The 15382-nt window shown below is 43.6% G+C and overlaps 2 protein-coding genes across 7 annotated transcripts in view; one reads left to right on the plus strand and one right to left on the minus strand.

Annotated features, from left to right (window-relative positions):
* Nucleotides 1–571: 571 nt before the first annotated feature.
* Nucleotides 572–11261, minus strand: rnf130 (ring finger protein 130). 2 transcript variants are annotated; one of them, XR_012595689.1, is made up of 10 exons: nucleotides 10967–11261; nucleotides 8084–8380; nucleotides 5474–5674; nucleotides 4176–4420; nucleotides 3366–3437; nucleotides 3007–3089; nucleotides 2805–2901; nucleotides 2494–2680; nucleotides 1145–2394; nucleotides 572–1099 (listed from the first exon to the last, which is right to left on the minus strand). XR_012595689.1 is itself a non-coding variant. In XM_074649527.1 (9 exons), exons 2-9 carry the CDS (start codon nucleotides 8343–8345, stop codon nucleotides 2282–2284), a joined length of 1260 nt encoding a protein of 419 aa, XP_074505628.1. In that variant the 5' UTR covers nucleotides 8346–8380; nucleotides 10967–11261; the 3' UTR covers nucleotides 572–2281. The 2 variants fall into 2 exon arrangements, 1 of the variants encoding a protein (XP_074505628.1); XM_074649527.1 differs by having other exon boundaries at nucleotides 572–2394.
* A 1959-nt stretch (nucleotides 11262–13220) lies between these two features.
* The window catches only part of LOC141775815 (proteinase-activated receptor 4), a 198136-nt gene continuing 195974 nt past the window's right edge, over nucleotides 13221–15382 (plus strand). For all 5 annotated transcript variants that reach the window (XM_074649532.1, XM_074649531.1, XM_074649533.1 and 2 more), the window contains exons 1-2: nucleotides 13221–13674; nucleotides 14550–15382. The exon at nucleotides 14550–15382 is cut by the window's right edge. In XM_074649532.1, coding sequence (XP_074505633.1) covers nucleotides 13569–13674; nucleotides 14550–15382 — 939 coding nt within the window. In that variant the 5' untranslated portion in view covers nucleotides 13221–13568. The remainder of the gene's footprint in view (nucleotides 13675–14549) is intronic.

Here is a 15382-nt window from a genome sequence, read left to right on the forward strand (position 1 = left end):
ATATTTATACTATAAAATTATCATAAACAAGATAACAGATGCTGTTATTGCGCCTGCACCACATATTTAAGTGTATAGTATATACGTATATGTGTATAAGTATTTAAGTGTATAGTCATATATAAGTGTATAAGTATATAATTATATAAGTACAAGTATTTAAGTGTATAGTATATACGTATATGTGTATAAGTATATAATTATATAAGTGTACAAGTACTTAAGTGTATTGTATATACATATGTGTATAAGATTTAAGTGTATAGTATATACGTATATAAGTGTATACCTATTTAAGTGTATAAGTATTTTGTGTATAATATATACATATATATAAATTTATATTACATACATATATAAGTGTTTAGTATATACATATATAAGTGTATAAGTATTTAAGTATATAAGTGTATATGTATTTAAGTGTATAAGAATATTAATATATAAGTTTATACGTATTTAAGTGTATAAGAATATTATTATATAAGATTATACATATTTAAGTGTATAAGCCAATCTGCAAATATATCAACCACCTGAGTGAACAGAGATAAATAAAGGCACTGGACTGTTAAAGGCAATAATGACACTTTAATGCTGAGGCAGTAAGAGACACAGTGAACTGAAAGCATCACACACATCCTCTTCATCACCGCCACCACCATCATCATCATCATGTTATCATGTGACACAGAGGACAGACGAGTCCTTCGGGACGTCTTCAGGTCACTTCAGATAGATAATATTGGTTATAGATTGTATAATGCTGTTTAAATACTGAGCCCCGTCACTGGAGCTGATTATTACACGCCGAGTACTTCACAAGCTGTTTAATACACTTTGAAGGAGCAGTCCGTCACTTCAGGAGTCAACCTCTGGTTCTCTGGTGGACCAACACAAACACAGCAGGTCCACCTGCACACGGCACACCTGAGGACGCTACAGCAGGCCTTCCCCTGAAGGCTTCCCTGAGGAAGGCCTCTCTGAGGAAGGCCTTTCTGAGGAAGGCCTCTCTGAGGAAGGCCTCTCTGAGGAAGGCCTATCTGAGGAAGTCCTCCCTGAGGAAGGCCTCCCTGAGGAAGGCCTATCTGAGGAAGGCCTATCTGAGGGAGGCCTCCCTGAGGAAGGCCTATCTGAGGGAGGCCTCCCTGAGGAACTCCTGCTGTTACTGAACCAGAGAACCAGAGGAGCTACAGAAGTGTTGGACTGTTCCTTTAAATCTAAGGTGTCTTTGTTCTACATGGGACTGAACACTGTTGAAGTGTTTCTTTCTCCAGAGTCCAGGTCTTCCTCTAGTCCTGGTTCCAGTCTGATGATCAACAGGACCAATCAGCTCAGTCAGTATCTGGACTTCTGATCCAGGTCCAGGTATTCAGACAGACTCCAGACTCTGATTGGAGTCTGTTAATGATGTAATCTTCAGTCAGCCAATCAGAGGGTCATGTTGCAGAGTTACAACTGAATGTTTTGACTGAACGCAGAACATCAGAAACGTGTTCTGGGTTCACGTTCTCTGGGTTTGTTATGGTTCTGGTCCTGATGATTTCAGGTATTTTAGGTTAAGGTAAGACAGTCTCAGGTTCACATTTCTGACTCACTTTCCAGGAACACACAAACCTTTTTAAAGCCTTGACAACCGTTTCAGGAACCTTTATAGGAACTAGAAAAAATTTTGAGAACCCAAGAATCTTTTTAACACCTCAGAAATGTTTTCCGAACTGTTTTAGGGACTCAAGAACATTTCTAGGAACCCACAGAACCTTTTTAGGTGCTTGGAAACTTTTCCAGGAACACAAGAACCCCTTTGAGACCCCAAGAGCCTTTCCAGGAACCTTTTAGGTACGCAGGAAGTTTTTCGAGAACCCAAGAACCTCTTTAGGATCTCAAGAACTTTTCCAAGAGTTTTTTTAGAATCCAGTAGATGTTTCAGGGAACTGTTTTATGGAACCTGTTCAGGAAACCACTGAAAAATTCAGGAATATCTTGAGGAACTCACAAACTTTTCCAGGAACCCAAGAACTTAGGAGTTTTTCCAGGAGTCTTTTTAGGAACTCAGGATCTTTCCAAGAACCATTTAAGGACGGGACCCAGGAACTGTTTTAGGTGCTCAGGATACTTACCAGGATCCAGACTAAATCCATGTTCAGTCTGGTGGATTAAATGATGTTTAACAGTTCGTCCAGGTTGTTGTTGTTGTTTGTCCCCCACCCCCACGCCCATAAAAGGTCGTCCGTCCATCCGCAGGTGGAGGTGGTGGGGGTTGTAACCATGACGACGGGCCTCAGGATTTGTTGTCGTCGTAGAGGTCGAGCGAAGCCTGGATGTCCGGTAGCTCCATCTCACAGACGATGCTGCGAGGAGACATGGAGTTCCTGTTGAAGAAGTGACCGCTGCCTGGCGAGACAACGAGACAACACGGATTTAAGTTGCTCTGTGACAGTGTAAAGTTGTGTTTATTTTGCCGTGTCGTATTGTGTGTCGCTGCGTTCTTACTGGTCACAGCGATGGTGATGTCAGCAGGTGTTCTGGGCGTGGCCTCAGGGTTGGGGTGGCTGAGCGGCTCCAGGCTGATGGACGGCTGGTTGCTGTCGACCAGCGGCGTCCTCTGGCTGCTGGACGCCTGACTGACGCCAAGACGCTCCACGTCCAACACCACGCTCTCCACGCAGGGAAGACTGGTCTGAGGATAGACAGGAGGAGAGACAGGAGGACAGACAGAGAGTAAGTTGTTGTGTGTTGGTGTTTATGTCAATTGATGTGTGTCGGTTTTGTGTCGGTTGTTGATGATGTCAGCGATGACTCACCATGATGCCCACAGCTTTGAGGATGTTGAGTTTACACATGGGACAGGTGCAGTGCTCGTTCAGCCAGGGGTCAACACACACCTTATGGAAGACATGTCTGCACACACACAAACAGACACACACACACACAGAGGTTTCATCAGATCCATCAGATCCATCAGAACCATCAGAACTGGTCTGACTGGTGTGTTTTCAGACTCACTTGCAGGGCAGGATGCGGACCACATCGTTGAGCTGGTACGCTTCGATACAGACAGCACAGTGGTTAAAGTCTGGATCCGTCTCCTGCACAGAGACAAACAGGGACATCTTAAAGAGACATCCATCGTTTATTCCCATTATTCTGAGCGTTATAACACCTGTAGCGGGTAAAGATTAACCAATACGGACCAGTACTAGAGTCTTAGACACGGCCACATCCATACCAAACCCGTTTATTATCGTTTACTATCTTAGACCGCCTAGTGTCCCACTGCTAGAATCTCCAGATTAACCAGTTAACAATCTGACTACAGATTATTTTCAGTAATCAGTACCACAGAAGAAGAAACACGTCTTTACCTTGTCTCCTTTCTTCACCGTCCTCGTGGTCAACTTCCCCATAGCCTTCTTCGCTGCATCGCCAAGACGACGCTGAGACACAGACGGAGGACACGTTACTACCTGTCCATATACAGTATAATAATAATAATGTGTATCACAATACTGTGAATACTACTACTGTCTGTAGGTCCAGTGTACTGCAGTACTGTGAATACTACTACTGTCTGTAGGTCCAGTGTACTGCAGTACTGTGAATACTACTACTGTCTGTAGGTCCAGTGTACTGCAGTACTGTGAATACTACTACTGTCTGTAGGTCCAGTGTACTGCAGTACTGTGAATACTACTACAGTCTGTAGGTCCAGTGTACTGCAGTACTGTGAATACTACTACTGTCTGTAGGTCCAGTGTACTGCAGTACTGTGAATACTACTACTGTCTGTAGGTCCAGTGTACTGCAGTACTGTGAATACTACTACTGTCTGTAGGTCCAGTGTACTGCAATACTGTGAATACTACTACAGTCTGTAGGTCCAGTGTACTGCAGTACTGTGAATACTACTACAGTCTGTAGGTCCAGTGTACTGCAGTACTGTGAATACTGAATACTACTACAGTATTGTAAGTGCAGGAGGTGAAGGTTGTTCTGCAGCAGATGGCGGAGGGTGGGGGAGGGGTGACCTCATTAATTATTAATGACTCATCTGAACAACAACAGGAGGAGGGTGAGAGTGTTAGCATGTTATCTGTGTGTTAGCCAGTTAGCTGTATGTTAGCTGTATGTTAGCTGTGTGTTAGCTGTGTGTTAGCTGTATGTTAGTCTGTCACCTGGCTGCGGTCGCGGGCACTGGTGTAGCGGATCTTCTGGATGAAGTAGAAGATGAGCCAGGCCGACGATATGATCATGAGGACGATGAAGGAGATGGAGACGAAGACCAGCGATCCTCGGTTGATGTTTTTGGTGGGTTGACCCACAACCACGGAGACCAGGACCGTCAGGTTCCTCTCCAGGTGAGCCAGGATCTCTTTACCGTACGCCTCTGTGATCATCACCGCCACCGTGTCGCCGGTACCTGCACAGACAGAACCACCAAAATTGTAAAGAAAAGCTCAGTCTGGTCCGCTTCGTTTGGTTACCATTTACAGAACCAGAGCTGCGGATGAACACAGAACGGACCGCCAGCGGACCGTCAGGAGATACTCACTGAATCTGGCAGTATAATAGTACTACACTGTACTGCACTATAATAGTACTACACTGTACTGCACTATAATAGTACTACACTGTACTGCAGTATAATAGTACTACACTGTACTGCTGCAGTATTACAGTACTACGATCTACTGCAGTATAACAGCACTGACTCTGATACTGTATGCAAGTATGCAAACTACAGTTCCCATGATGCAACAGTCCATATTCAATGATCATAGCAGACTCCAGTTTGGATGAAAGAAAAACTGCTGTTTTTATTTTATTTTTTGTTTTATTCCAGTGATCGTCTTTGAAGTGTTGGAGCTGCGTTTTTTTATATATTATTATTATTTGTGTACACACACACACACACACACACACACACACACACACACACACACACACACAGCGTGAGGTCACAGTGACCTCATCAATTAATGACAAGTTCCCGTCTATATTTAGATCGGGACATCGATACCCAGGAAGTCACACTCACTCACACACACACCCTCATCACCCTCGTCATCCTCGTCATCCTCGTCATCCTCCTCTCAATCACAGCACTTAAAGGAACATTTCAAAATTCCAGGCCAGCTGTTTCACTTTGTTTCCAGTCTTTATGCTAAGCTAGCCAAAGAGCAAACCGTTTTTTGACCACAGTGAAAACGTTGTTTTTGAAAGGCTAAACGCCAACAAATATGGACTGAGGCAGAATATTCTGTTAGATAAAAACATGTGAATTTTGGAAATGATTACATCCATCTTTTTACAATAAATTTAGATTTTTGGACTGAAGACTGAGACGATTACGGAGACGAGGAGCGCCGCCGTGAGTGTTTGTGAAAGAGGGAGAGAGAGAGAGAGGGAGGTACTCTGTTCACTACCTGCTAGTAGAACATAGTAGTAGCAGTAGTAGTAGTAGTACTCTGACCTTCATGTCCCATCTTCACCGTCTTGACCGTCTTGTCGGTGGAGTTGTTGTAGATGAGGACGGCGGTGGCGTTGTAGGCGGCGGCCTTCAGGATCTTCTCTTTAAAGGTGCAGTTTCCTCTCTGCAGCAGCGCCACCCAGTGGACGCTCCGAGGAGGGACCAGGAAACGAGTGCCGGGGTCGCAGCCCTGCCGGTCCACCACTGAGGAGACAACACCACGGTTACCATGGTTACCAGGAGTTAATTTACTGATCGTTATCACTGACAGCTGAATGTTTGAGGGTTATATAGCGCCAAATCACAACACAAGTTATCTGATGTTCTATAAATCATATTTATGTGAAACCATCAGCATCAGTTATACTACATATTAAAGTATCAGTTATACTACATATTAAAATAACAGTTATACTACATATTAAAGTAACAGTTATACTACATATTAAAGTATCAGTTATACTACATATTAAACATAACAGTTATACTACATATTAAAGTATCAGTTATACTACATATTAAAATAACAGTTATACTACATATTAAAGTATCAGTTATACTACATATTAAAGTAACAGTTATACTACATATTAAACATAACAGTTATACTACATATTAAAATAACAGTTATACTACATATTAAAATAACAGTTATACTACATATGAAACTTTTAGTTATAGTACATGTTAGAGTATTAGTAATACTACATGTTAAAGCTGCACACAGTCTGAGCTCCATCCAGCTGCTGCAGTGTCCTTCAGAGGGCAGTCCGACTGTAACGTGACACCTCACATGATCAGAGCACCGCCGCAGTGTCTCACTACTACTACTACTACATATACCAGTAGTATATGTAGTAGTATATGTAGTACTAGTATACTAGTAGTATATGTAGTACTGAGAAATTTATAGAACATATAGACCAGCCCTGGCTACAGAGTATGGCTACAACCGGTATCAGAACTTGTGACGGAGTCTGGAGAGCATTGCTTGAAGAATCGTTCCTGGTTTCAGGAGGTCTACTTCCTGCTTGAAGAATCGTTCCTGGTTTCAGGAGGTCTACTTCCTGCTTGAAGAATCATTCCTGGTTTCAGGAGGTCTACTTCCTGCTTGAAGATCGTTCCTGGTTTCAGGAGGTCTACTTCCTGCTTGAAGAATCATTCCTGGTTTCAGGAGGTCTACTTCCTGCTTGAAGAATCGTTCCTGGTTTCAGGAGGTCTACTTCCTGCTTGAAGATCGTTCCTGGTTTCAGGAGGTCTACTTCCTGCTTGAAGAATCATTCCTGGTTTCAGGAGGTCTACTTCCTGCTTGAAGAATCATTCCTGGTTTCAGGAGGTCTACTTCCTGCTTGAAGAATCGTTCCTGGTTTCAGGAGGTCTACTTCCTGCTTGAAGATCGTTCCTGGTTTCAGGAGGTCTACTTCCTGCTTGAAGAATCATTCCTGGTTTCAGGAGGTCTACTTCCTGCTTGAAGAATCGTTCCTGGTTTCAGGAGGTCTACTTCCTGTTTGAAGAATCGTTCCTGGTTTCAGGAGGTCTACTTCCTGCTTGAAGATCGTTCCTGGTTTCAGGAGGTCTACTTCCTGCTTGAAGAATCATTCCTGGTTTCAGGTCTACTTCCTGCTTGAAGAATCATTCCTGGTTTCAGGAGGTCTACTTCCTGTTTGAAGAATCGTTCTTGGTTTCAGTAGGTCTACTTCCTGCTTGAAGAATCGTTCCTGGTTTCAGTAGGTCTACTTCCTGCTTGAAGAATCGTTCCTGGTTTCAGTAGGTCTACTTCCTGCTTGAAGAATCGTTCCTGGTTTCAGTAGGTCTACTTCCTGTTTGAAGAATCGTTCTGACGGAGGGGGCGGTGGGTACATAATGTAAGCGCTGTGTGCCCGAACACTGTGCAACACCGGTAACACCAACTACAGCGGCGGGCCTACTTTGAAATCATCTTCGGCATTCAACCCGTGAGTTCTCGTCAGCTGGACTTTCTTTCGAGTCCATGAACCTCCACCGGTCAGGTGTGATGTGACCTCAGGTGACCTCAGGTGTGATGTGACCTCAGGTGTGATGTGAACCTTAAGTGTGTTGTAACCTCAAGTGTGATGTGACCTCAGGTGTGATGTGACCTTAAGTGTGTTGTGACCTCAAGTGTGTTGTGACCTCATGTGTGTTGTGACCTCAAGTGTGATGTGACCTCAAGTGTGATGTGACCTCAAGTGTGATGTGACCTCAGGTGTGTTGTGACCTCAAGTGTGATGTGACCTCAGGTGTGTTGTGACCTCAAGTGTGATGTGACCTCAGGTGTGATGTGACCTCAGGTGTGTTGTGACCTCAAGTGTGATGTGACCTCAGGTGTGTTGTGACCTCAAGTGTGATGTGACCTCAGGTGTGTTGTGACCTCAAGTGTGATGTGACCTCAGGTGTGTTGTGACCTCAGGTGTGATGTGACTTCAGGTGTGATGTCACCTCAGGTGTGTTGTGACCTCAGGTGTGATGTGACTTCAGGTGTGATGTCACCTCAGGTGTGATGTGACTTCAGGTGTGATGTCACCTCAGGTGTGATGTGACCTCAAGTGTGATGTGATCTCAAGTGTGATGTGACCTCAGGTGTGATGTCAGTACCTCCGTGATGCGGTGCAGGTGCGATGACGATGCCTCTGGTGTCCACTTTAGGTGAGTTCTGTCCGTACTTCCCTTCGTCGCTGCTCATCATGTGGATGGTGTTTCCTCGTCCGTCCAGCACCGTGGCGTTCACCGTGGCGCCCACGTACTCCTCCGGCACCATGTTTCTGTCAGAGCGGGCCGTCAACACTGAGCGGGACAAGACCAGGACCTGGACCAGGACAAACGGGACAGGAAGACCGGTCCACCTCGAGGACATCATGTCGTCCGTCCTCTCAGTTTTTCGTTACATCCAAACTGTCAGGAAACAAAAAGACAATTCTTTAGACAAGAACTTCCTGTCCTCCTGCAGCGTCCAACGTCTCCTGTACGTTGTCCTCATTGTCTCTTTATATACTTGAAATGTCTTAATGTCTCTTTGTCAAAGTCTATTCTTAGTGTCAGTTTATGCCCTCAAAAACAGGTCTGATTTTATTTCTTTATATCCACTAAAGGTTTCCTCCAGTTACCTCAAATGTCCCTGTTTGTCTCAAAATGTCTCTTTATGACTCTAAATGTTCTCGAAATGTCTTATAGTGTCTTTGTCTTCTAATATTTACTGTATGTCTCTTTGTTTTTAAAAAATCCGATCTTACGGTTAGTATATGTCCCTGGAAACACGTCTTTATGTCCTCCACAGATCTTTTTCTTAAAGTCTTTGTACGTCCTCTTAATGTCTCTTTATGTCTTTTTATGTCTGTGTATGTCTTCTTAATGTCTCTGTACGTCCTCTTATTGTCTCTTTATATCTCTGTACGTCCTCTTAATGTCTCTTTATGTCTCTGTATGCCCTCTTTATGTCTTCTTAATGTCTCTACATGTCCTCTTAATGTCTCTTTATGTCTCTGTGTGCCCTCTTAATGTCTCTGTATGTCCTCTTAATGTCTCTTTATGTCTCCGTGTGCCCTCTTTATGTCTTCTTAATGTCTCTACATGTCCTCTTAATGTCTCTTTATGTCTCTGTGTGCCCTCTTTATGTCTCTGTATGGCCTCTTTATGTCTCTGTATATCCTCTTAATGTCTCTTTATGTCCTCTTAATGTCTCTGTTTGTCTTCTAAATGTCTCCGTTTGTCTTCTAAATGTCTCTTTATGTCTCTGTGTGCCCTCTTTATGTCTCTGTATGTCCTCTTAATGTCTCTTTATGTCTCTGTGTGTCCTCTTTATGTCTCTGTATGGCCTCTTAATGTCTCTTTATGTCCTCTTAATGTCTCTTCATGTCTCTGTGTGCCCTCTTTATGTTTCTGTATATCCTCTTAATGTCTCTTTATGTCCTCTTAATGTCTCTGTTTGTCTTCTAAATGTCTCTGTTTGTCTTCTAAATGTCTCTGTTTGTCCTCCACGGCTCTTCTATATGTCTTTGAAAGATCACATCGCATTTTTGCTATGTTCATTAAATATCTTATTATATTTTCAATGTTCTCCAGTTACCTGTCTCTTTGTCCGCCAATATTTCAGTGTCTATTTATGCCCTCTAATTAACATTGCTATGTCCTTTTATGCCCTTTTTACTGTATGTCTCTTTGTCTTTTCTGTCCTTCTCTGTATTTCTTTATGTCCACCAGGTTATATTCCTTCAGTTTTTCCATGCAGTCCACCTTGAAATGTCCCATTTGTCCTAAAAATACGTTTTTAATGTCAGCGTAAGTCCTTTATCCATCTCTGTATGTCCTTTATCTGTCTCTGTATGTCCTTTATCTGTCTCTGTATGTCCTTTTTATGTTCTTAAAAGTCTTTCTGTCTCCCACCTCAAAATGTTGTTTGTCTTTATGTCTTCTTTATGCCAGGTATGTCTCTTTATGTCTATAAATGTCTCTGTATGATCTCTAAATGTATATGTACGTCTTCTTTATGTCTCTGTGTTTATTCTAAATGTCTCTGTGTGTCCTCTACATGTCTCTGTGTGTATTCTAAATGTCTCTAAATGTCGCTGCATTTGTTTTAAATAGCTCTGTGTGTCCTCTAAATGTCTCTGTATGTATTCTAAATGTCTCTGTGTGTAATCTAAATGTCTCTGTGTGTAATCTAAATGTCTCTGTAAGGATTGTTAATGTCTATATATGTCCTCTTAATGTCTCTTTATGGATTCTTCATGTCTCTGTATGGATTCTTCATGTCTCTATATGTCCTCTTCATGTCTCTGTATGGATTCTTCATGTCTCTATATGTCCTCTAAATGTCTCAATATGTCCTCTTCATGTCTCTGTATGGATTCTTCATGTCTCTATATGTCCTCTAAATGTCTCAATATGTCCTCTTCATGTCTCTGTATGGATTCTTCATGTCTCTATATGTCCTCTAAATGTCTCAATATGTCCTCTTCATGTCTCTGTATGGATTCTTCATGTCTCTATATGTCCTCTAAATGTCTCAATATGTCCTCTTCATGTCTCTGTATGGATTCTTCATGTCTCTGTATGGATTCTTCATGTCTCTATATGTCCTCTAAATGTCTCAATATGTCCTCTTCATGTCTCTGTATGGATTCTTCATGTCTCTATATGTCCTCTTCATGTCTCTGTATGTCGCAGCTCGTCCTCACAGTGGATAAAGACCCGGATCATCGTGTCTTGGACAGACAGTGTTGTCAGTGTGTCTGACTGTCATGGAGCATCATCATCAGCAGGCCAACATCTGGACCGTCTCACCGCTGTACCAGCTGGTTATAACCCGTTACAGTCAGAGGTCCGTTAGATAAACGGTGTTTTAAGGCGCAGCGGAGAGACAGCAGCACCGGGACTAACCGGGACTAACGGGACTAACGGGACTAACCGTGACTCAGTGTTTAGTGTTCAGTGTTTAGAGGCCGTTAGAAGCGGCGGACAGACAGACAGGCTTTGTCTTACCGTGTTCTGGCGGACAGACAGGCAGGCTCCCGGTCGGTAGACCCCCGCCTGCCTCCGCTCTCCTCCCGCCTCTCTGCCGCTGGTATCCCGGTGGATATCCGGCGGGTCGAGGCTCGGTGCTGTTGTTCGGTGTTTTATTCCGGTTTAGTCCCGCTGCGGAGGCAAAGAGCCCCGTCTCTCGTCTCTCCGTCTCTCGGTTCGGGGCGCACTGCGCAGGCGCAGAGCCAGAGAGGGAGGCGGCAGACAGGGCGCGATACCTTCATGTTTAGGTACCTGAGATCTGGACCAGCTATCGCGATACCTGACGAGAGACCCTCCACCTGTCTGTCTGTCTGTCTGTCTGTGACTATTAGAACCTATACTATAGAATCTTCTGAAACACTCTAGAATCTTCTGAAACATTCTAGAACCTCCTGATACACTCTAGAACCTTGTCAGTGACTATTAGAACCTCCTGAAACGCTCTAGAACATCGTCACTGACTATTAGAACCTCCTAATATACTTTAGAACATCGTCACTGACTACTAGAACCTCCTAATATACTCTAGAACATCGTCACTGACTATAAGAACCTCCTAATATACTCTAGAACATCGTCACTGACTATTAGAACCTCCTAATATACTTTAGAACATCGTCACTGACTACTAGAACCTCCTAATATACTCTAGAACATCGTCACTGACTATAAGAACCTCCTAATATACTCTAGAACATCGTCACTGACTATTAGAACCTCCTAATATACTCTAGAACATCGTCACTGACTACTAGAACCTCCTAATATACTCTAGAACATCGTCACTGACTATTAGAACCTCCTAATATACTCTAGAACATCGTCACTGACTATTAGAACCTCCTAATATACTTTAGAACATCGTCACTGACTATTAGAACCTCCTAATATACTTTAGAACATCGTCACTGACTATTAGAACCTCCTAATATACTCTAGAACATCGTCACTGACTATTAGAACCTCCTAATATACTCTAGAACATCGTCACTGACTATTAGAACCTCCTAATATACTTTAGAACATCGTCACTGACTATTAGAACCTCCTAATATACTCTAGAACATCGTCACTGACTATTAGAACCTCCTAATATACTCTAGAACATCGTCACTGACTATTAGAACCTCCTAATATACTTTAGAACATCGTCACTGACTACTAGAACCTCCTGAAACACTCTAGAACATTGTCACTGACTATTAGAACCTCCTAATATACTCTAAAACCTCGTCAGTGACTATTAGAACCTCCTGATTCACTCTAGAACCTTGTCAGTGACTATTAGAACCTCCTGAAAAGCTCTAGAACCTCGTCACTGACTACTAGAACCTCCTGAAACACTCTACAACCTCGTCACTGACTATAAGAACCTCCTAATATACTCTAGAACATCGTCACTGACTATTAGAACCTCCTAATATACTCTAGAACCTCGTCACTGACTACTAGAACCTTCTGAAACACTCTAGAACCTCGTCAGTGACTACTAGAACCTCCGATAAACTCTAGAACCTTTTGAAACACCTGTACGATCACTAACAGGAAGAACTCCTCCTGCATGTTTTCATGTTTTTCCTATGATGTCTGTAACTTTGTGTTTCTATCGTCACGGCGACAGCAGCAGAACAAACAGACGGTCCGAGTTGATTAAAACAAGGAAACCTGCTTATCAGCTGCTGCTACAGAGACAGGAAGACACAGAGCCAGGCAGAGAGAGAAAAGAGACAGAGCAACAGGAATGTTTTCAATATATTCTGTCTCTTTGGGGTGATTTTGAGTCTCTTTGATGTTGTTTCGTGTGTCTTTGTGATCACTTGTGATTGGACAATCATTGGTCAGGAGCGGGTTTTATAGAATGGTCCGTTACAGAGAGGTCAGACTCATTTCCTTAATTGATGAAGGAAGCTGGACAGTTCGTTTCCATCACCGCCTGAATCACACCCACACACATACACACACACACACACACACACATGCTGGTACGTCGATACTTGTGAGGACATAATGTATTCCCAGCACCTCACCGTCAAACATCATTTAACATCACATCTGAACGTTTAACTCTAACATTTAAACATCATTTAACATCCCATCTAAACGTTGACCTCCGACCCTGAACTGAACCCAACCTGGATCCAGACAACATGTTTTCATTAGGTCTAAAACTCATACTGGTCCCCACAAAAACAGACATACCAGTGTCTCCCCCCCCCCCCCCCACACACACACACACACACACACACACACACACACACACACATCTGGATTCCATAAGCAGGGGAGGCGAGTCGACACTGGCAGCTCTGGCATCAGAGAACACAAACAGACTGCTGCCGATACTACTACAACCACTACTATCATTGTACTACAAGAGTACTGAAACTGTACTTCAATAACACTGCTACTGAACTGTAAAACCACAGGACTGTTAGAGGAAGAGGAAGAGAGCTGCTGCTGAGAGAAACAGAAAATCAGAGAGATAATACTGTGCAAAAGACAGAGGGAATTGTAAAAACTGGAGGAAAAAGAAGAAGAAGAAGAAGGAGAAGAAGAAGAAGAGTGAGAATTGAAGGACAATATGAAGTTCTTTTTGGGGACTCTGGTCTTCGTCTCTCTGCTGTCGTCCGTCTGCAACGTCTCTCCGTCTTCTCGGCCTGCAGTCGACTGTTCCAGCATGTCTTTCCGTAAGTCTTCTTCTTGTTATTCTTCTTCTTCTTCTTCTTCTTCTTCTTCTTCTTCTTCTTATTCTTCTCCTGAACGCAGGGACAGGTTGAGACAGGTTTGATTCCCAGCAGCCTCTGCTTCAGATCAGGACGTCTCTATTGACCTAAATGTTAAAAAACTGTCAGATTCTCCCACCATGGGTGTGTTTGTCCTGGTTTATAAGTCTTTGAGAGGACCAAGCTGGAAGTTTGTTTGTTAAAGTGAGGACATGTTATTAAAGTGAAGACATTTTGTTAAAGTGAGGACATTTTGTTAAAGTGAGGACATGTTATTAAAGTGAAGACATTTTGTTAAAGTGAGGACTTTTTGTTAAAGTGAGGACATTTTATTAAAGTGAGGACATGTTATTAAAGTGAAGACATTTTGTTAAAGTGAAGACATTTTGTTAAAGTGAGGACATTTTATTAAAGTGAGGACATTTTATTAAAGTGAAGACATTTTGTTAAAGTGAGGACATTTTATTAAAGTGAGGACATTTTGTTAAAGTGAGGACTTTTTGTTAAAGTGAAGACATTTTGTTAAAGTGAGGACATTTTATTAAAGTGAGGACATTTTGTTAAAGTGAGGACATGTTATTAAAGTGAAGACATTTTGTTAAAGTGAGGACATTTTGTTAAAGTGAAGACATTTTGTTAAAGTGAGGACATTTTATTAAAGTGAAGACATTTTGTTAAAGTGAGGACTTTTTATTAAAGTGAAGACATTTTGTTAAAGTGAGGACTTTTTATTAAAGTGAGGACATTTTGTTAAAGTGAGGACTTTTTGTTAAAGTGAAGACATTTTGTTAAAGTGAGGACATTGTTCTGGTCTCTGATAAGTGTTCTGGTCTCTGCAGGTCTGCGGGCGTTCCGGTTGAAGACCACCTGTAACATCACCACCCTGAAGGACAGGCAGCTGAAGGAGATCCAGCACCCGACCACCATCCGGTACATCCCGATCCTGTACCTGGTGGCCTTCGTTGTGGGTCTGCCCTCCAACCTGTTGGCTTTGTGGGTTCTGTGGTTCCGGACCAAGCCGCTGCCGTCCACCACGCTGCTCATCAACCTCACCATCGCCGACTGCCTGCTGCTGCTGGTGCTGCCGTTCCGCATCGTGTACCACTTCAGAGGGAACCACTGGGAGCTCGGCGAGCCCTTCTGCCGCCTCGTCATGGCGATGTTTTACGGTAACATGTACGGGTCCGTACTGTGTCTGGCGCTTGTGGCTCTGGACCGATACATCGCTTTGGTTCACCCATTCGGCGCTAAGACCCTACGCAGCCGGCGGACGTCTCTGTACATGACGGCGGCGGTGTGGCTGGCGGTACTGGCCGCCATGTTGCCGCTGCTGGTGACACGGCAGACCTATGTGCTGGATGAGCTGCAGATCACCACGTGCCACGACGCGCTGCCCGAGGAGGAGCAGCAGAACTTCTTCCTTCCGTACTTCGCCACCTTGTTCACCGTCTGCTTCCTGCTGCCCTTCCTGGTCGTGCTGTACTGCCACGTCGCCGTGCTGCGCACCCTGCTGGCCGAAGGGAAGCGGTACGGCCACGCCGTCCGGGTCACGGTGCTGGTGCTGCTGGTCTTCATCGTGTGTCTGCTGCCCAGCAACATCCTCCTCCTCCTCACCTACGCAGACAGCTCGCTGGACGGAGACGGCGAGGACGTCTACGTCCCCTACATGGTT

This window comes from Sebastes fasciatus, chromosome 10, assembly GCF_043250625.1.
Source record: "Sebastes fasciatus isolate fSebFas1 chromosome 10, fSebFas1.pri, whole genome shotgun sequence".
Taxonomy (NCBI): domain Eukaryota; kingdom Metazoa; phylum Chordata; class Actinopteri; order Perciformes; family Sebastidae; genus Sebastes; species Sebastes fasciatus.